This window comes from Lepisosteus platostomus, chromosome 22, assembly GCF_059453375.1.
Source record: "Lepisosteus platostomus isolate fLepPlt1 chromosome 22, fLepPlt1.hap1, whole genome shotgun sequence".
NCBI lineage: Eukaryota > Metazoa > Chordata > Actinopteri > Semionotiformes > Lepisosteidae > Lepisosteus > Lepisosteus platostomus.
Window position 1 is genome coordinate 18168657 of NC_142632.1, and position 21247 is coordinate 18189903.

At 42.6% G+C, this 21247-nt stretch overlaps 1 protein-coding gene across 3 annotated transcripts; it reads left to right on the forward strand.

Annotated features, from left to right (window-relative positions):
- The first annotated feature begins 2127 nt into the window (after nt 1-2127).
- Nucleotides 2128-20152, forward strand: LOC148643724 (inositol polyphosphate 5-phosphatase K-like). Of its 3 annotated transcripts, XM_088615939.1 has the most exons (14): nt 2128-2483; nt 3545-3641; nt 8440-8544; nt 9466-9574; nt 11048-11164; nt 11794-11969; nt 12212-12323; nt 12681-12790; nt 14672-14698; nt 15768-16017; nt 16862-16999; nt 17541-17624; nt 18146-18250; nt 18679-20152. In XM_088615939.1, the coding sequence occupies exons 2-14, from the start codon at nt 3553-3555 to the stop codon at nt 18775-18777; spliced, it is 1521 nt and encodes a 506-aa protein (XP_088472065.1). In that variant the 5' UTR covers nt 2128-2483; nt 3545-3552; the 3' UTR covers nt 18778-20152. The 3 variants fall into 3 exon arrangements, with proteins under 3 accessions (XP_088472065.1, XP_088472063.1, XP_088472064.1); XM_088615937.1 differs by lacking the exons at nt 2128-2483; nt 3545-3641 and adding an exon at nt 7735-7967; XM_088615938.1 differs by lacking the exons at nt 2128-2483; nt 3545-3641; nt 14672-14698 and adding an exon at nt 7735-7967.
- Nucleotides 20153-21247: the final 1095 nt, after the last annotated feature.

A 21247-nucleotide genomic window follows, 5' to 3' on the forward strand; every position in this document is an offset into this window, starting at 1 on the left:
ACAAGTGGAAACTATATGGAAGTGCATTTAAAACTGTGATGAGGAGGCATTTCCTTACACAAAAGGTAGTGGGAGTATGAAACAAACTATTCTTTTTTGGGTGGTGCTAGTATTCCAGCCATCAGCCATGAATTCTTACTAGTTTGTGTTCACCACCAATTGCTCATTCAGGTCTGGTCTTTGTGTGCTGCCATTTCGTCTAAGTGTGTTATAACACAGGAGTTTCCAACTCTCAATAAAGCATTACAATTTGATTTTTTAAATTTGAAAGCAAAGATGTTTTCAAAATATTTTGAAAAACTGGTAAGGAAGTATACAGAAAATGGTAAGAGAAAAAAAACATATAGGTTTTCTAATGGAAATATTGCACAGGTTGCATTTCCTTGATGTTCTAATAACTTTCACTGATTTCTTGAGAGGCATGGGCCAACTTTACTAGTACCATCAAATAATGTAAATGGTATGAAGTTTTGATTATTCCGCATAAATTCTAAAATATCACATAAAGTTACAAAAAAAATTTTTTTTTTTACAAAAACTACAGGCTACTCAGTGAACACATCCCTCGGAATATCCACTGCCCATTTTGCAAAACATTAGGAAGTGTAATATTCATTTTAGGTTTAGATTTACTTTAATTTATGCCAGGGAGACAATATTCATTTTTAAAGCAAGACATTGAAGACACAACTCTGTAAATTTAAATATCTGTTATTCGAAGATCAAAACTCCCTACAGTACTAATACAGCAACTTCTCCTTCAATTTCCTGAATCCGTAACTCCACCCCCCGCCCAGCTGCGTGACCCGGAACACCTCACAATTCCTGCTCAGTGACAGCAGGCAAAGCGGCGTGAAGATATTTGTTAAAACTTTTTTTTTTATTGTAACAATAACAAAAAAGTATGTAGTAGAGTACATATAGCGTCATCAAGGTCGTGAAACGTGCACCATTAAGCAGCGCGAATGAACCGGAAATGTTTGTAAACAGCCGAATTTCAATCAAAGTAAAAGTCCTCAGTAACGAGTACAGCAGCGCTCAGCAAAGCAAACACCTGCGTACTAATTTTTCTCTTTTGTTCTTTCCTTCACCTGATGGTACCTTTGTTCTATCACGTTGTGACATTTGTATGTATATACCCCTGTTTGTTGTATTTCCCTTTTGTGTTTAAAAAATAAAAACATTAAAACAAACCTGCGTAGTAATTTCGTCTAGGTTACTTGTAACTTTTTAACATTCTCTGGAATTTTTCATGTTTTTTTGTATTGCAGATCACCTCTACTGATGCCTACGTTTCGTTTCATTTACGCCCTCAAATCTGAAGAAGGTTCTGCAGCCGAAATGTTCTTTTCTTTTCCTCTCAGCATGAACTAAACCTTTACCTGTTCCTTTGAAGCTGACCCAGCAAACTATTCTTTCATTTATACTCCTGTAAATTGTCATTCTCTTTAAACTGTTTTTTTCCCCATACGATAAAAAGGGTTTTGAGATGTACACAGTTTTGTTTGGTCAGAGGCGACTCTTTCCCCTGTCCAGCACTGTACCAATTTGCCAAGAGGAAGTGATCTAAAAACACAAAAACATTAGCAAGGAGGTAAAAACGACTGAAGACCGGTCATTTTCTATTAGCTGCGAGCCTTCGTATCGCATTCCACCCAGTTCTGAGGATGCACAAATTGTTGTTTTGCCAGAAATGCAACTTTACACTGTCCAGGAGTTTTAGCGTGTTTTAGAGGACTTTTATTGTGAACGGCACCGCAAATAGGAAGCCAGCTCCAGCGTCTTCATGCCGCACTCGGGCTGGCAGCAAGAGGCTGTGTCTGCAAGCGCCCGGTCACTCAGTAGGCACAGCAGATGCACCTGTTTGTTTTTCGGACAGCGTGACTGGCGTAGCTGGCTCATTATTACCGCACGGTATGACTTAATGTTTTGTTTTTATGGTAATTGAAACATTGTGAATCGACCATGTTCAGATTAGCAGGAAAATATATAGAAGGAAACTGATGCCTCTCTGGCGGATCCGTTTAGCCTGTATTTGATCGGAGAGGAGGGGCGGTGCTGTAAATACGTGATTAGTCAACTGATGCGCTAATCTGTGCTGTCAGAGATGCCTTTAAACTTATTTTGCGACGTCTACCTAGAAGTCGTAAATGTCTGAAAGATGAGATTATTTCTAAAATAAAGGAAATCGTGGAGTGAACGGGCAGCATGAAATTCTTTTCTTTCCGCGTTTATTTGGCTCAGCCTGACTCAGCTATGGGAATAACAGTATCTCACAGTGACGTACGTAGGCGAAGCAGCGCAGTGCTTAGTGTTAATGTGGATAGTAATAATGATGTTAAACACGGTCGTTTGCAGTCTAACGTGGGATGCGTGATTGTGCTCTGCGTGTTTACACATGCTCTTATAGTAGGAACGCTACTATGTTGAAGCTGTTGGCACTTTACCAGTTGACTGATGTTAAAACTGGAACTCTTAAGACGGTAAGACGTGTCAGCTCGTGTATTGCAAGTCCGGTATTTATGGAGAGTGGCATCAGGATGATTTAAGTTTCCTACAACGCGAAGATCTATAATTATGCTCTCGTTGTTCATGCTGTAGACCACTCGTACCCACAGGTGTTTTCCGTGTCGTGTCGCGTCCTGTCAGTGTTCCAGTGTCACGCAGATGTGGGTCTGCGCTGTTTGATTAACAGATGTCTACTGTGAACGTCATAGGCTGGTAAAAAAGATTTTTTAAATAAAACTGTACTTGAACAGTTTTTAATTAAAAATTGTTTTAAAAAGAATTCCACTTGTCATAAACCAGGCATTCAAGATGTCTCTGGATTTAAATATTAAAGGGCTGAATTATAACGCTAAATATTATAAAATGATTAAACAGCGTGCTATTAATGTTCTGGTTCCATAGATAGATATGGCACAGCTATATCAGCATTGGAGTGAAGCGGAAAAAATCACGAACATATAAAATCTTTTCTGACAGCAGCCCTGGAAGATGGAGACGCCCGATAAATAATGGGAGACGACGTGAGAGTGCCTGTATCACGAGCACAGTAAAAGCGCAGACCTTTACCGTCAGCCCTGTATAAGAAGGAATTCTGGGGAAGCGATTCTGAAAAAGACATGCAGCATATTGATCAGATTGTTCTGGTCCAGGCATGTGATGGGCTGTGAAAAGCAGACATCAGAAGGATTAGAAAAGGCGATTAGACACAGAGAAAATCCAGGATGTGGCTAATATTTTTTATGAATTAGCTGTCTGTTCCATCATTTGTTTTCAAATAGTGTTTTGTAATATACAGAGAAGTACTGCATTCAAAATATTAATATTTCACAATAGTTAGGGCTGTAGGACACAGCACAGAAACATCAGATTGAGCCTGACCCTTTCGTGGTATCTGCACACACCTCAGTTGTCAGCAGTGCAAATGATGCAGCACTGATTTCTCAGGCTTCTCCCAGAGCACTGGACTGTGTGACTGCAGGGTCCCTGGGAATGATGAAGCTGCATCCGTGAGCTGATGTGGTGTGTGTCTTCACAGGCTCAAGGATGCATTTAAGCCCTACGTCAGAGACCCAGAACTCTCTGTTCCAGGCCAAGATCAGCAGTAAGACTGCAGCCAAGATGGACACTTTCAGGTACGTTTAGGGGTGAGGATGATAATGATGCCAGTGTGAGAGCTGAGTGTTTCTGCAATGTGTAGATCATGATACATGATTCTAATTATGGTTATTTAACCTTAGATGTTGAATGTTGTTATCTGATCAGACAAAAGGCTTTGGGAGTCTGAAACAGCTGAATGAGATCCCCAGCTTGAACATCTACTATCAATCACATGAACTATTTGGGTAAAATGGCCAATTGATGACCTTCCTCATGCTCCAGGTGTCTTCAGCACGTCCTGAGGGCAGGTTCACACCTGGCTGCAGAAACCTGGTCTTTCCCCTGTGAGACCCTTATGCTCAGGGCCCTGTCTCCCTGGGGAGCTGCCAGAGCAGTGGGGAGTTTTTAGTTCCATTGCTGTTGCCTTGGAAAAGGCATCGACAGGAAGATTGACATGGATGGTTGAAGCTGCAGACCTCTTTCCTCTTGTAACTTGTTACCTCATAAGAAACCTGCTTCCAGGAAGTGAGAGGGTTCTGGTGCTCAGAGCTGGTCAGGTGTGGACCCATGTGTCGCCATGAGGAAATACCTGATCCCTCACTGCTGGAGAACACAGTCTGTGCTCTTAGTTCTTCATTTGCTCTCACTTCTTCTTCCTTCTTGGTCACGGGTGCGAAGCTGGTGCTCATTGCTCTGGGGTTGTTAGGGTATTGCCGCCCGGGACTGTATATAGAGCTTCTTACCACATACATACGGAGTTTAGGGATTAGTAACTGGTAGGTGCTGTAGAAAGAAGAAAAAATTAGAAAAAATGGGAAAGATCAGTCCTACTATTCAGGCTGGACCAATAGAGAACTTTTTTGCCATTTTTTCCATATGTTATTATTTATATATAATATATATTATGTTTTGTGAGACTGTTCCTGAATTGATAAAAAAATTATAATTGTCAATAATTTTCTGTTTATGCACTTCCGATCACAGAAATAATCAGTTTGACTCACCGATACAGTCCAAGATCAGAGGAGTGAGGGTGCTCATAGCGTGCTCTGTGAAAGCGCGTGTTTCTGCTCCTTTGCCTGGTCAGGCAGCGCGAACTGTGGAGCCTACAGCAGAGCGAGCGCTCCTCGGAGACCACACTGGACACTCGCAGGCCCTGGCCAGTCACAGGGGCCACTCTTGCACGACAAGATGAGGGTGTCCTGGTCAAGTTAAGTCCACCCAAGTTGGCAAGTGTTGCCACTCCTTGTTGAATCCAAGTGACAATAGGAGAGGTAGGCAGGGTTTGGCAGTGTAGGCAGCAAGAAGATAACTTGCAGATACAAAATGGGAAACTGAGATAGAAGAGGCTACTGATGTAAACGACAGATGTGTGTGTTGATGCAGGTTCTGCTTATATCTTCTAGACAATGAGGAGAAGGAATAAAAAGGAAATCCTAAATATGTATGAAAGAATATATATTTTAATTTAAAAGTGCAGAATTTAAATCAAGGGATGTTATGTTAAACTTCTTCAATGCACTAGCATGGCTTCATTTAGAAAATTGTGTACAGTTTTGTACACCATGTTGTAGAAAAGATGTTGCTTCTGTGTAATCTGTCCAGAAAAGAGCAACCAGATACATTCCAGATCACAAAGAAATTTCCTACACTGACAGGCCAAAGGAACTAAATCTTTACAGTTTTGAACAGAGAAGACAATAAGCCGACCTGATACAAATGTTCAAAATCCTCAAAGACATTGACAACATCAGCCCAGTAGATTTCTTCCGAATAAACAATTAAATGCAAACCCTACGTGAAGATACAGAGGCTACAAGCAGAAACTACGAGGAAGTACATTTTAAACTGAGGACAGGAGGTATGTCTTCAGCCAGAGGGTTGTGGGAATGTAGAACATGTTACCCAGCCTTGTTGAAGCCCATACCCTGGCTTCTGTTAGAAAACAGCTTGATCCTTCAGTTAGGGACTAACAGAGAGACAAGATAACCTGGGTGTCCTCCTCTTGTTTGTAACTGTTCATATTAACTTAATTACGTTTTATATTATTCACAAAATCTGCACCTCATCTCGCAAATGTGCTGGGCTTTTTCTAGTGGGAGCTGTCCTTGTATCTTTCTACATACATATGTCAGAATGCAGCTTGCAGTGCTCTCAATTATAGCAATTTGAGAAGATTGAGAATGTCACTATTGCATCCACTGGTCCTGACTAATGGAGACGGAGTTTGGCCAGCTGAACAGATCATGCAAGTTCAAATGGTCTGAACTGGAGCTCAGACCCTCACCCTGCTCCTGGCCCCCTGATCTGAAGAATGCCTCTGTTGTGATATGTTCAGGAATGCTGGAAGCACCTTGTGACAGAATTATCCAGTGAACTGAGGGGATTAAAGTCCTTGTGAAAGAGGTATTTGTGGGTTTTGTGTAACAGTCTTTTTCTGGACATCTGAGCACTCCAAGCACAGTTTCAATTCATTAGCCAGGAGTTATGCCAATTAAGAACCAGAGCTCTGCTGTCACAGGGGAAAGCGGATTTTCTTCTTTGTGTGCTTCAGCTCCAGAGCTGTCCTGGAAGGAGTGGGGTGACGGGGGGGTGAGGAGTGAGCTGAACCGCAGGCCTGTGGCTGTCTGAGAGCTCTGGAAAGGTTTTGGATTGGTGCAGCCTTGGTCCCAGCAATCTGTTAGCTTTATTCTAGCAAAAGAAAACAAGTATGATGGGATAAATGGGCCATCTTGATCTTTTGCTTCACTTCTTTCTGCACCTATGTACCTAAAATCAGGGCATTATGACATCTATGAGTCCTGTTAATACAGTAAAAGCAAAATTTAACATTCTGTTGGGGGAAGGGTGGTCTGTTAATGGGGATAGTCTGTTAAGTCATGACGCATATGCTACATCTAATTCATACACAGATACTACTCTCTGAATAATGTAATGTAGTTACCTTCTTTTAAAATGCAATTTTAAGCAAAGTAATTGTAAGAGAATCTAATTTTCCAATAAGAATTAAAGTAAACATTAAGGTTGCCCAGTTTGGTATAATTTTGAACAATTCCATACTGTACTGGGCAAGCCAATGGATGCTGTGGCGAAAGTTATTCTGATAACTCTTCAGTGACATTGAAAATAAGCCAAAGGTATCAAATGTAATTCAGACAGTTATTTACTTTGCCAATGCCCTTTTTAACCTGCTGACTTAATTTTAATGTATTTTGTGGCCTGACCACCACAGTGGACCAATAGCATGTTAAGAGGCTAGGTGGGGGATTGGGGCTAGACTGGGGCTAGAGGGGGATAGACCCCCTTTTGTCGTGATTTGGCTTGGAGAGCAAGACTGTTGGTGTTATAGAGTCCAACTCTTACGCACAAGACAAATCATTATTTGCCTCACTGGAATATTAACCGGATTAGAGCTCAAATGTCTCCTAACAATGGGCCAGTGATGCTGGAATCAGCCAGTGCCCAGCACAGACGCATTCGCAAGCCTCTGGTCACCAAGGCCTCTCTGTCACGTGGGTTCCTGGAGATTTAAATAATCCTCCACTTGAGAGGCAGAACATCCTTTTAAGTTTTATTGTTGTTTTCACCAATTCATTTGAGGAGCACAATTGGACCTAAAGGAGAAGTGGACTTGTTACTTCATTAGGAAGTTGGTCTTTTGGTGTTTTTCCTTCTGTCTTTTTGGTGGTCTTGCTGGGCCTGCCAGTCCTGGTGCTGGAGCTCCTCCCGTGCTGAAAGAAGGAGGACTTGTTCACCTGCTCTGAAACGTCCGACTACAGCTTTGTAAACTGCAAGAAATTACCTTTTGACCAAAGAACTTTGGAAAGGATTTTATTCTGGATGCAAAAGAAGTTCAAGAAAGAGAACAAGAAACTGTTGTTTGAATTGCAGTTGCTGATTCATACTGGAACCATTGATTGTAGCTCATTCATATATTTTTAAGAACTTTTCACTGAACACTTGTACCAGTAATTGAATCATCTTAATTTTCATCGATCGGCTTGTTTTGCATTGCTACTGGCTTGCTGCCGCAATCGGATAGTCTGAGCAGAAGTGCCGGGAGGCAGTGTGTGATTGCGTGTGGAGCTTCACTGCCAGCTCGCCCTGACCGACCCAGCCTGCCAGCGGATGGAGGATGCGGAGGGGCTCCCGGGGCTGCGTGCCCGCTCCGACAGCATGGCCAGCACAGCCTCGGTGTCCACCAGCGGGAGGCTGCTCCTGCGCCAGCGCGTGGTGCAGCTCATGACCTGCGTGGAGGACCTGAGCTCTGACGAGGAGCTGCAGGAGGAGGTGTCTCGCACCCTGAATGAGGCTTTTCTGCTCTGCGGGAAGCGGGGCGCCCGCGAGGAGGAGCGCTTCAGGTGCCTTGGCTGTTACCATCTGCTCCCTGGCGTCCTGGGGGGAGAGAGAGTGGTTTAAAGCTCCAGAAATTCACATGTATTTCCGATAGTCCAGGGAAGGACAACCAGGGCAATGAGCACAAATTCCTCCTCCACTTCAGTACTCAGAATGCTTTAACTGATGTGATGCGAGAGGTGCAGACATACTAAAAAACAAAATGGGAAAGTCTCTAGTCAAATGTCTCAGTCATACGTATCATAAATTTACAGGCACATCACTCTGATTTTTCATAGTGAGGAGGGGATGGAGTAATGTGGTTTCCAGCTGGACTCTTGTTGGATGTTTTTGTAAAATTTCTGAGATGCTATTTATAGCCTTTGGAGACGCAGTGCAGCGATGTTCCTCTGAACCAATGCAATGCAAGTTGTCCATGTCTGGAATGTGTCCTTCTTTATGTACCAGCGGTGCTGTGGTTCTGCTCCTCTCTCTCAGGTTGCACATGGTCACCTGGAATGTGGGGACTGCTGCCCCCCCCAGCGATGTCAGCTCCCTGCTGGAGCTGGACTCTGAGAAACCTGCTGACTTGTTTGTGATTGGGTGAGTGAGTGTCCAGCAGGTGGGACATCCTGCAAGAGGCTTCTTCCCATCTACATTTCTATTTCATCACTTTCTACTGCAATTACAAAATCTGTTCTCCTTTTAAAGGAGTATTGCTTATTCAGTTTCTGCCATTCCTTTAAGACCACTTTCTCTTGAGATCTGCTCCATGGTATTGTCAGCACCCTGCTTACAGGACTGTTGTGTGTGACAAATGGTCCTACTTCAAACAACAGTAAAACAGCTTGTTGTACAAAGCAAAATTAAATGCCACATAGAGACTCCATTAACATCAAAACATGCAACATCCTACCTTGAAATTCACACAATTTATTCTCTGTAATAACTATTTTAAAGCTCTGTTTCAGAGTGACATGAGCCTCTACTTTATGTATCATTTTATGTTACCGTTTGACTTTTTTTAACACCAGCTATAAGGGCATCAGTTTTGCCAGTATCACAGTACAGTCATAGCTAACAATAAGAACTTTAAGTCACAGAATAAAAATTAAGTCCCAGTTAAAGACTAAAACAAAATAGACAGAGCAGACATGTATGTTGCAGAAAATCCTTTCTTACTAAGAATTAGGCATATGTTTCTAACATATTCAGCCCGAGACATGCAGTACTGTACTCTTACCTCAACCACAGCTGCTGATGCCCGAGAAGAGAATAATACCTCTGATCACTGCTCAGAAGGCAACAAAGTCCTCACACAGGTCTCTGGTGTGTCAGTTGACATCTGACATGTTCAGTCATGTTCGAAGAGGAAAATAAAGAAGCCCTGAAAGGCGTGTGCACCCATTCAGGAGCTGCCAGTGCAGAGTGCCCGCCTAGAGCTGCACTCCGGCATGCTGGATGCGGGTGGCATAGGCTGGTATCACTGGTGCCTTTGGCAGCTGTTCTGTGTTTTCTCTGCAGGCTGCAGGAAGTCAACTCCAGGCTTCTGAATTTTATTAATGACATGACGTTTGAGGACCCCTGGAGTCGCCTCCTGATGGACACGCTGGCCCCGCTGGGATATGTGAAGGTTCGGCCTTTTACTCTTCTCTGCAGCGTCCGTCTCAGTTCACACCTTCTAGAGTTCTAGAGCTTCAAACATGAGCGTAAAAAACTGATGAAGAAAGTAAAAATGAATTCCATGCCAGTTCTCTGTGTAGCACCATCTGTGCCTGCAAGTTAGGGAAAGCTATGATGCTGTAACAAAGCGGTCTTCTCCTCTCACACATGAAGACTTTGTTTCTTTTTCAAAATGCAAAAACATAAAATTCCTGAACACTGACACTGCTGACAGGCTGTAAGCTGTATCTCCAGTCAAGGCTGAAACTAATGGTCTTGTTGCAGGACCTTTTCATTGCCGTACTGGGCCAGGCTGCCATCCCAGCAGCTTCAGTGTCTTTCAGAGACATGTGTGTGCTGTATCTCTCGCTGCTGACTTGGCCTTCCTGAACAATGGAAGGCATTGTCATCCACCTCATTAGGGGGCTGTTAATACAGTGAGAGGGCATGGTTTGTTTATCAAACAGAGTCTCATTTGTGGTCCAAACCAATTAATATTGTTAAGCCTTCATTTTTTATTAAACTTTTTATTCTCAGAGTGTCTGAACATGTATGTCTTTGTAGTGTCCTCTGTTATCTGGAAACCTCTGTTTGCTTGAAAGGAACAGTGGGATAATACTAGCTAACGTAGTTCACACTAGAGTTCCCTGCAGTTCATACTGGCAGCACATGGAGTTGCTCTTTTGCCTGTATGATCTCTCTCATTCTCCTGTCTTCTGAATGAACCTGTCAACCCTAAAGTGCTGAAGCGCTGTACACTACCAGTACCCAGAATGGGACCTGAACAGCTGACAGGTGCCCAGGAGATTCGTCTGTCATTAAGAACAGACTTTTCTCCAAAGGGACCACTTCCTTTCAATGTCCACTCTAGACCTGTTTGCTTGCTTTATTTCTGGACAGCTTAGAATCTGCAAAGCAGTTAGTGAGAAGCAGAGCACATGCTGTCTCATAACAGAAATGTTCAGGCAATTAGTTGGGAACCAGTGATAAAGCCAATTTATAATAATCGATTTTCACACATATTTATCCCCTTTCATACTAAAGGAGACCCATTTCCTCCTCCATCGTGGGTGATGCTCAGCATCTGCTCTGCAGGAGCAGATCCAGGCTAGGAGTGAGGAACTGCTGCACCAGGGGGAACTTTAGGGAGGCCAGACTGTTTGAGCACAGTGACATTTAGCCAGATCACCGGGGTGCATACTCCTGTTTGTGTGAGCAGTGCCTTGGAATCTTTCGTGACCAAGTGGCCATGTTGTGCTGTGACTCAATGAATGGCCAATGGCCAGTTGTTCGCTTAGCTGTTTCATGTTGAGCCCATAACTTCACATACATTTGTCTTGAAAATAAATATTTTCTCTTCACCTCACTTTTTGATTAATAGCTTTGATTTCAGAATGGAGGCAAGCTCATTGTCCCCCAACCCTGTCTGTCCCTTCTCATGCAGCTGATATCCATCCGCATGCAGGGACTCCTGTTGCTCCTCTTTGCCAAGCAAGCGCACATCACATTCATCCGGGACATCCAGGCCAGCTACACCCGCACCGGCATCTACGGATACTGGGTAGGAAAGAGAGCGATTCCTGCCTTCAGGCACCAGCAAATGATAAAACCAAGTTAAAACTGAAACAATATAAAAAATCTAAATTTTCTGCCATGCTTATAAGTAATCTGGTGTCCAGTTCTACAACTCAACTCATGAGTTTGATGCAGATGAACAGAAGGGGAGGTGAAGGGCTGCCTGCTGACTGCTGCTGTCTTTCCAGCATGCTGTTCAGCAGTATTGCATGTTTACCACGAGTCTTAAAAATGTTGAGTTGGGAATTGTCTTGGTCAGACACCGCAGCCAGTGTACTCATTCATATTAACAGTGGTGATGCAAAATCTCAGAGGTCAAAATGAAATATGCAGTGCACATTTGTACATCATACCTTGAGATTTTCAGAAATGCATTGGTAACACAAACAGAATGATGGGATACTTTCTTATAATTCCTCTGTGTCTTGTGTATTATACCTATGTGTTCAACCTGGGATTTTTGTTTATTAAAACATTTAATTTTCAAGTACATTTCGCGAGTTCTGCAGTGCAGTGTTGACTAATTCCTTGTTAATCAGATTGTCTGCTACCTGCTGGAACAAAGCCCTGCCTGGTTGCACTGAGTATTGAGAACTGTCGATTTGCCTTCAACAGGGGAATAAAGGAGGTGTGTCTGTCCGCATGTCTTTCTATGGTCACTTGATCTGTTTCCTCAACTGCCACCTGATGGCACATATGGAGAACGCCAGTCAGCGTGTGGACGAGATTGAGCACATCCTGGAAACGCATGCATTTGACACGGACAATGTGCCAAACATTCTCGACCACAAGTAAGAAACAGGGCTTTTGGTGAGGGGCTGTTGCATTATAAGCTGGACATGTCTTCTCATAGTGGTGCTTGACTAAGGTGACACTTGGGAAGTAGGTGGTCTGTGTGGTGGCACCTGATTTCTGGGTTACAATAAGTGAGGGGGGATACTTGTCAATTATAAACTGAAAGGAAAAGGAATGGAAACTTGAACACTAAATTTTTGTAGCATTTTCTAAAGTTCTCTGTCTTTGTCTTGGCTAGGGTGGTCTTCTGGTTTGGAGATCTGAATTTTCGCATTGCTGATCATGGCATGCACTTCATGAGAGAGGCCATCAACAACAAGCGCTTCCATTTACTCTGGGAGAAGGACCAGGTGAGCAGCACTTGCTCAGAGGTGGGCTGTGTCTTACGGACACTGGGCTCAGACACTGAGCCCAGACGCAGGCCTCTGACACTGTGAGACCGACTAGAAATGTGGGAATTTGGACTCTGTTGTTCTCCGGTATAACATTGTCTCCTAAGGTATCAGGTATTAAACAGGACTGGATTAGAGGAGAAGGTTTTCTTTAGATATTGTGATGGGATTTGGGGATTTTCTTTAGGGCCATGTGAGTTTTGACCAAGCCAATTATTGAATAACGCTAGTACTGGCTACATCTCCAGGCTGTTAGTTTGGGAATGTGTTGGTCTCTGTGTGTTTTGTATTTCAAACTGATCTGTCTTTTTGTAGCTGAACATGGCGAAAAAGAAGGAGGCCTTCCTGAGGGAGTTCCAAGAGGGCCCTTTGCGATTCAAGCCCACTTACAAGTATGACCTGCACTCGGAGACTTATGACACCAGGTAGGCTGAGGGTACTGCTGAGCTACGGGTGTATCTGTATACTTACTGTAGACATGCTGATAAGACACAGTTACAACTTGATGTCAGTTTTCCCTTATTCATTCAGTGTCATTTAACTGCCTCTGTAAGCTTTTGTCTGTAGATATCGCCACCTATTGGCATTATAAAACTTGTTTAAATTCTAAATTGAGAGTACAGTCTGCCTTTTAAATCTATTGAGCTACTAGTTCCAATCATATAGAAACACAACAAAATCATGGTGCTTGTATGAGCTAGCAAGCTGCACTAGTGGTACTATAATTACTAGTGGTACTATAATTTTCTTTTTCTCCCCTGAGTGATCTGAGTGATGCAATGATTCATCTCATGCACTATCAAATGCTATTGCTTTTTTTCTGATCTAGCACAAACTAGAGCTTGGATTTATCAGCACACAGAGGATATAGATGTGAACTTACTGATCAAGTTTTGGGGGGAAGTCAGGAAGAAAAAGACCAGTCCCTGAAAGTTTACAGCAGTTCTGTGTTGGGTTCTGTGCGAAGTCCCCATGCACTGCTAGAAACTGGGATAGAAACCACATAATGTGTCATCTGCAATGTCTGGTGTATTGTACAATAAGTAGGACCCTAGCCATGATGTTATTTGACAGTTCTCAACAGGGAAGCACATTGTCTCATGCTTCACTGGATGTATTTTATACAAACCTCTCTAAATTACACACCTCTGTCCTAGTTTGATGCCCTGTAACGTAGCTGTGTCTTGCATCTATTCCTGGATAACAGCACAGCCTCAGTAACCCCTAGAATGCACTCGTCTCATGTCAGTGCATCACGATGATCAGAGGCCACCATGTCATGGCTGGGCTGTCTCTAGGACAATGGCTGTTTATGCTGTGCCTGCTGGCATAGAGAAAAATGTCTAAGAGTGTTAGGAGGCCCAGCTGTCACTCTGTTGCTTTTTAGACATACAATTCTGTTTGACAGTTTACATTCCATCCATCCATTTTCTGAGTGCCTCATCTAATTTAGGGTTGCATGGGAGCTGGATCCTATCCCAGCAAGCAACGGGTTCAAGGCAGTTACACCGTGGACAGGACGCCACTCCATCACAGGACACACACAGACACTCGCACTCACACAGTTTTCCCAGTTTGGGCCAGTTTTCCCAGAAGCTAACTAACTTTCCAGTATGTTCTTGGACTGTAGGGGGAAACCAGAGCACCTGGAGGAAACCCACATGAACACTGGGAGAACATACAGACTTCACACAGACAGCATTCCAGGGATTGAACACAGGGCCCCAGTGCTGTGAGGAACCAATACTAACAACTGCGCCACAATGCAGCCCAAGTTTACATTCTTTTAGATTTTTATTTGCGCAGTTTTACTACCTACCAAGCACACAGCTTTAGCCATTATTTATTCTATATCTTTAAAAAGCTAGGGCAAACACTAATCAGCTGTCAAGACAATCTGACAGCCATGGACACTCAGATGCAAGGTTTCTTTAAATGTAATTTCTCTCTGTTAGGGGTGTGTGCTTGGCTTTTTATTTCTGAATGTTAGTTGTTTACAGGCAGGTGGCAAATCAGCCTTAGCCCTGTTAGGGAACCAGATGAAGTGTTTCTTCAAATATTATCAATGTTGATGGGTAATAGGGACTATACAGCTTTGAAAATGAGTACAATAGTAGAATCTCATTATTCTCATATCTGGAGACACACAGCCCTGGATTTAAGTGATGACTTGTGAAGTAGGTGCTCAGAAAAAAATCAAGTTGTCATTTTGAACTTACATCCAAAGTTTTTACAGTTGTATTCCTACTGCTCCAATTGTGAGACCCTGGCTTCTGATAAAATATTAACTTGTGTTCTTTTTGCAGGGAGCAGAAGACGTGGTTGGGTTTTAAGTAAGAGTTAAAAAGTTCTTCTTGAATCCCTCTCGTATCTCTGTGGACTTTACACAGTGCAATTTGTGCTAAAGTAGAAAACCAGTTCAATTTTTTTGCTAGACCAGCAGGAAATACTGAACCCCAGGAACACTGCCCATAGAATGAAAGGCTCCAAAGGACCCAGAAAGACCTTCTCAATCCCTTTAAAGGGCAATGGTACATTGCCTTGGTGTTTACTTCAGTGCAGAGGTTGCAGTTGTTTTGCTGTCCTTTGGGTGGATTTGTGCAGCTGCAGTAGCACCTGCTCAGCTGACCATGTGTTGACCAACGCCTTTAATTCAGCTTTTTTATAACGTTATATAAGCAGACACTGTACTGAAGTATGCCTTCAGAAAAACAAAATTAAAATAAAATTATGAGGGAAATACTCCAGTTAAAATCAGAAATATACAGTAGTTCAAAGCCTTTTATAAAGCAGTGTGTTAAATTTAAATAATTTAGTGATTAAAATAATTATTGTTTGCCTTACAGTTAGAGAAATTTTAGACCCTTATAATATTACTATTTTTAATAATGATCTTGAGAGTATCTCTTTCGCATAGGGAGCACGTGGTGCTATGTGGCAGTATTCTTAGGTATAGAATGAGCCTTTCTGATTCCAAACTAACCTTCGGACCCTCCTTTTCCCACTCCAAGAGGGGTAGTTAGCACCCTCACTTGTCCCTGTTATCCTCTTTTGGGATGGAAGTGTGTTTTTCATAAGGCACCCTTTTGCTAAAAGAATGGAACAGCTGTTTCTATCAGTTAGTGTGCATGTCATTTTCTGCTTGCACTAACAGTGGTCACGACCAGAATGTGCCTGCATCACCAAGCCAGATGGGGGGAACTATCTAAATGCATGAATGATTGGTTGACAACCAGTCAGAAGCACTGGTTTCAGGCTATATTTAGAAGAAAATTGGTAATAATTTAGTCTTAGTTTGCAGAATTTTCATACAAGGATAAGAAACTTTGAAGTTCATTCAAGTCTTCCCAGACATTACCAGCCATCCCTGCACTCTCAAATGCCCCCTGTTCCTGTTGACAGTGGTAAGAAAAGGAAGCCAGCCTGGACGGACCGGATACTGTGGCGGGTGATGAGTAGTGACCAGGATGCTGCTGAAGAGGCGGAGACTAATGTGAAAGGGGAGGAGCAAGAGGAGGAATGGAAAGGGGAGGAGCAAACACAAGTGAAGGAGTTGGTATCTCCAGTCAAGGTGACTCTAGACTCCTACACCAGTCACATGAGCTATGGCATTAGCGACCACAAACCAGTCACCGGCACTTTCATTCTGGAGGTGAGAATCTGATTTTAAGGGCTACTTGCAAAATGTGAGATCACCCTGATAAGAGAAAAATCTAAGAGCATAAATGGCTTAATCTTGCTTATTCAGTTGCTAACTGCCTAATGGCCCAGGGATCTTCAGCCATTTCTTTAAATCCCAGAATGGCCGGATATTTTTATTTAGACACCCACATCTCTTTAAAATCCTTCTATTTTCCAGTTGTAAGTCCACTTTCTAGTCATTTCATAAAACACCCAAAAATGTTTAACATCACTTTATTAACCCTTACAATTTCTTGCATTAGGAATTATCTTTTCGCATACCCCAGCTTGCTCTCCATGAGACACACAGACACACAGACAGGGAGAGAGCCTTGCGTCAGAGCGCAGGGTCTGCCATTGTGCAGCGCCCCTGGAGCAGTTGGGGTTAAGGGCCTTGCTCAGGAGCCCAACGGAGTAGGATTCCTCTGCCGGCTGTGGGATTTGAACCGGTAACCTTCTAGCCACAGGCACAGATCCTTAGCCACAGAGCCACCGCTCCGCCCCATCTTAGCCTAAGGAATTATCCTGTCTGTGATGCTTTTATGGGTGTGTAGTCATTCTACATTGTCTTGAAAAATATAACTTTGCAAGGCCCCAGCAGAGCTCTGAATCTCCTGGTCACACTGTGACATTATTTCAGAAACCTTTTTTCATCCAATTCCTACAGAGCTGCTAATCCCTTAATACTTTACACGAGCTACTGATAAATTAAATGTCTTGTCATTGCATGTAAGAAGTTTACTGTAAACTAGGGGGACTGTCAGCCTGAAGGAGGTAGCAGAACACTTACAGATTTGGTGTGTCTCCACCCCCAGCTGAAGAAGATGTTCCAGACCCCGCTGGTGCAGCTGTGTGCGGAGGGCGAGTGGAGCGCTGACCAAGATGCTCTCATCACCTACAGCATCCTGGAGCCCTTCCCCAGCAGCACCTGGGACTGGATCGGGCTCTACAAGGTCAGCCCTCAGCTCATCCTGGGCACAGGCTGCCTGTGCTCTGTTCATCATTCCATGGCTTAACCAGCGCTTGTACATTACACTTCATGAGGAATAATAACCCCGAGAATTAGATGTGTTTGAGGATGTTTATTTTGGGTACTTGGGTGGAATGAGATTGGGTTTAACAGCCAGCTGACCACAGGACATGAAGGGTTGGACCCCAGCAGAGAGAGGAGTGGACCAAGGGACAGTTGCATAGGAGGACAGGGGTGAAATGAGATAAGAGGGGGTTGTGTATGACACACACAGCTTTTGAGAAAGGGTGTCAAGATCAATTATGTTTTAGAACAGCTCTATTGTTGTCACACCTCCCGAACTTCAGTTTAAGACCGTTAAACAGGGAAGCTTGATATTGAATTTCCGAAGCACAACAAAGTGAATTATCATTTTAATTTTTTACTGTCTTTGAGAGGAAAGTTGCAAATCAATGCATTGTGTTAGTGGAGGGAGGGCTGCATTAGAAACGGCAGGTGCCAGAACTGAGATGTCGCCCCTACAGGTGGGCTTCAGGAGCTACAGCGATTACGTCACTTACGTGTGGGTGAAGGATGATGAAGTGCTGTACAACGAAGAAGCTGTCCAGGTAATGACCTGCTTGCCCATGGTAACTTCGCTAAATGTAATGACCTCTGTACTAATAAAAAATTACAGTGCAGCAACATGTATCCAACTGCCTGGGTATCAGTTGAGCCTGACTTAAACAACAACAACAAAAAAGTTTTGATTTAAAAGTAAGAGAATTCACGTAACATTAATTAGAATTACATTTACTCTACTGCTGTGCAAGTTAGAATGTAAGGATGAAATGGACACTCCATGCAAATGGTTTCAAGAAAACACTTGAAATATACATTAAGCATTCAAACTGGAATTGACATTAGATAGCCTCAGTCTTTAAGATGTAATTAATAATTTATTTGAAATCTTTACTATTGTCATTCTAACAAATCAACAAAGCATCCATTGCGCAGGACCTTACCAGTCTCTTTTGGAAATGCTGTGTTGCTTCTGACCATTCCCTCACTGTGTTTTATACACCATATACAGGCACACTGTGAAGGTCATTGTCCCTGATTTACCTGTGGTGGTTTGTCTCCTGTGCAGGTGTATGTGGGCATGAATGAGATCCCGGTGCTGGGTGGAGAATTCTTGCTGTGCTACTACAGCAGTAACTTGCAGTGCATCATTGGGATCAGTGCCCCTTTCCAGGTGAGATCCATCCTCTCCTCTCTGCTCATCACCACACAGACAGGTCAAGGTCAGAATTCCTGACGTCGTATGCATTGCCTTTGCAGTCATTTAAAGCTTCTTTTAAAAATATGATCCAATGAGACCCTACAGTAGCTTAAACAGGACAGTGATGCCCTGCAGTTCATCCTCGGTTTGCACACATGGGCTGTGGCATTAGCCTCGTGGTTGACAAGAGCCTGTGTGTTTTCAAAATATTCCTTACTTGTTTTACATTTCTTTATATAAACGTAGCAAATTTAAATCTAGAAGTTCATGGACATAAGACATTCCTTTAACGCTCCATGATTCCTGACTAAAATGAAACTTGGTCTCCTTAAGGAGTTCTGAGCCCGTGCAGTCTTGCCGGCTTGGACTGTGTCTAACGTGTGAACGTATGTTCTGCTCAGATCCACGAGTCTAAGGTTGCCATAGAAGAGGGACTGGCATCGGAGAACATCGGTGGTCTGGAAAATGCAACCAGCTTGAATTCCAACCAAGATTTCTGAGAACCCTTCCCCTACTTCACTAGAGATCTGTCCTGTTTTTGTCGGCTAAGCCACTCACCCCAAATCTCAGTGCTCGAATGGTGTTTTCTTCCCTCACACCGTCACAGCGCACTCTCTCCGTGTATGTACACTACAGGACGGCACAGTCTGAAAAGGCCTGAATAGGGTCCAGCATGTCTGTTTCAGGGGCACAGCACTGCCACTGACTGGCTCCACATGAGGCTTAGGAAGAGTCTTCTCTGGTGCTTCTGTGAGCTTCTGAGCTCCTCCTCCTAATGCACCATAATGTTATTTGATGAATGCATTGTGAATGAATATTTTGGCAATGAGTGTGTATATAAATGCTTCAGAGACATTCATTATAAATAGTACATACACATCAATTCTGAAGAAGGAATACTTGTTAATTGAAAACTGATTTCAGCCTCCTTCAGCTAAGATTTTAGCTGCGAGGAGACATTCTTACCACTCCCCACATACATTCACCAGTGCTGGCAGGCATTGTCACAACCACAGAACACCATGGCATTCTGGGAGTGGGATGGGGGATGACGTGGTTGCACTGTTCAAGGGGCAGGGGTGTAACCTCAGGGTTTTTCCAGGGGTTTTTATTCACCTGAAAATAGCCTCCAGATTATTTTAGATCCCAGATCTCATGCCTCACCTTTGTTTGCATTCCCCATGAATTACCTTCAAAATCTTTACTTTTGTTTTTAAAATGTAGAATATAAGAGACACTGATTTCAAATTGCAAAATACAAAATTTGTGTTTCTTAAAGTTTTGTTTTCCAATGCCCTTTTCAGTTACAGGCATAAACTGCTGTTCCCTTCTTTTAAAAGCAATTCATTTCAGGGTCTTTGTTTTAATCCTGTTGAGAATGAAGAATGTGATCTACTTAAACATAGAGAAGAAAGAATGACTATCGTGTTGCACAGTTGTATTTAATTTTATCTTTAGATATATGTCACTTTGTGCAAAATTATATTATTTTAAATGTATTGCTAACATGCTGTTGAGTGGATATCTTTCCATGTTCAGTCATCCTTGCTGTATTGTCTGCAGTGATGGAGTATGAGTGTAAGAGAGTTTCTTGAGGAGTCTGGAGCCACAACACCCAGGCTCTCAGGCTGCCACTCGCCGCTTAATGCTTCCAAATGCACAGAGGAGTCACGGCAGAGTTACATTTTACAATACTGAGGGCCTGTCTTTTTGTTTTAAATGTTTTTTTCTAATCACTATTTATATATATTGCTGTAATGTACTTAAAATGCTTTCTAGTGTGCAATGTTGATCTGTAATATTCCTATATGGAAAACCAGAAGTGCTCTATTTTCGTAGTGACAAATGCTAATAAAAATGTTTTATTATTTTTAATTGTATCTGTCTTGTGTTAGCTGTTCTTAATTTTTAAGCTTTTCTTTTAAAAAGTTTTTCCATACAATTTCTTGCAGACATTAACTATAATACCTTTTGTTTGTTAAACCTTTTTTATGAATGAGCCCTCTTTTAAGTTTGAGCACTCATCCCCTCTTAAGACATTTCATTGCCAGCAACTACTGCTGCACGCCGTATTGTTGTGCATTTGATAAATAGACTTTGATTTGATTTGATTACAGATTTCTTATTGAAACTAGTTTAAGATGGGGGGCAGTTTGGGGGAGAGCATGGGCCCCACACCCCACTTTGGACTGTTGTTGGAGTGGGGGTATTAACAGCTTGACCTGTTGGGCTATTTGGCTGCCATCTGCTGCGAGATGATAGGATACATCTCAGGTGCTTACTGTGAACCACAGTGTAACTACTGTGCATAATACAGTATATAGGGTAAATGTTGTACATAGGTACAGCTAACGTTCACTGATACTGTCTCCATTTAAATACTGTCTACATTCTGGAGTATTGTGGTTATTTCCTTGTATGTCTTTCATCTGTGTACAATTCTATTGCCTCCTGGAAGTGAATTTGGTTTGAATTGTCTTTAGAAAATTGTCTGATATATCTTTGGCAAAATCTAAACACAGCTATTGGGTGAAACCTGCACGTTTTAAGGGCCCAGTCCATCAGCCATCATACAGAATCTTGCCATCTTTTTCATCATAATTGTGTGGCAATATTGTCTAGGTGACGGTCTTATTTAAAAGAACATAATGGTCCGGATAGAGGAGAGATGTTCATCTTAGTTGCTCAGTATTGCAATAAAATAAAAAGAAAAAATAATATAGGATGTAGGATTAGTTTTGAAGGCTCAAAGCAAACGACGGAAACAAAATCGACTGTTATAGCACAGAAAACGGACTTCCTGCGAAATCATTAAAACACCCCGTACGCGATCAGTCCAATGCTAGTCAAGCTTCAAACTTAGGTTTTAGTAGACACGAACATATTCCTCACAATACTCTGTAACAATTGTGCAAGTAACTAACACAATACATATTCACAAACGCTGGAGTGAGTTTTCATAGCATTCAA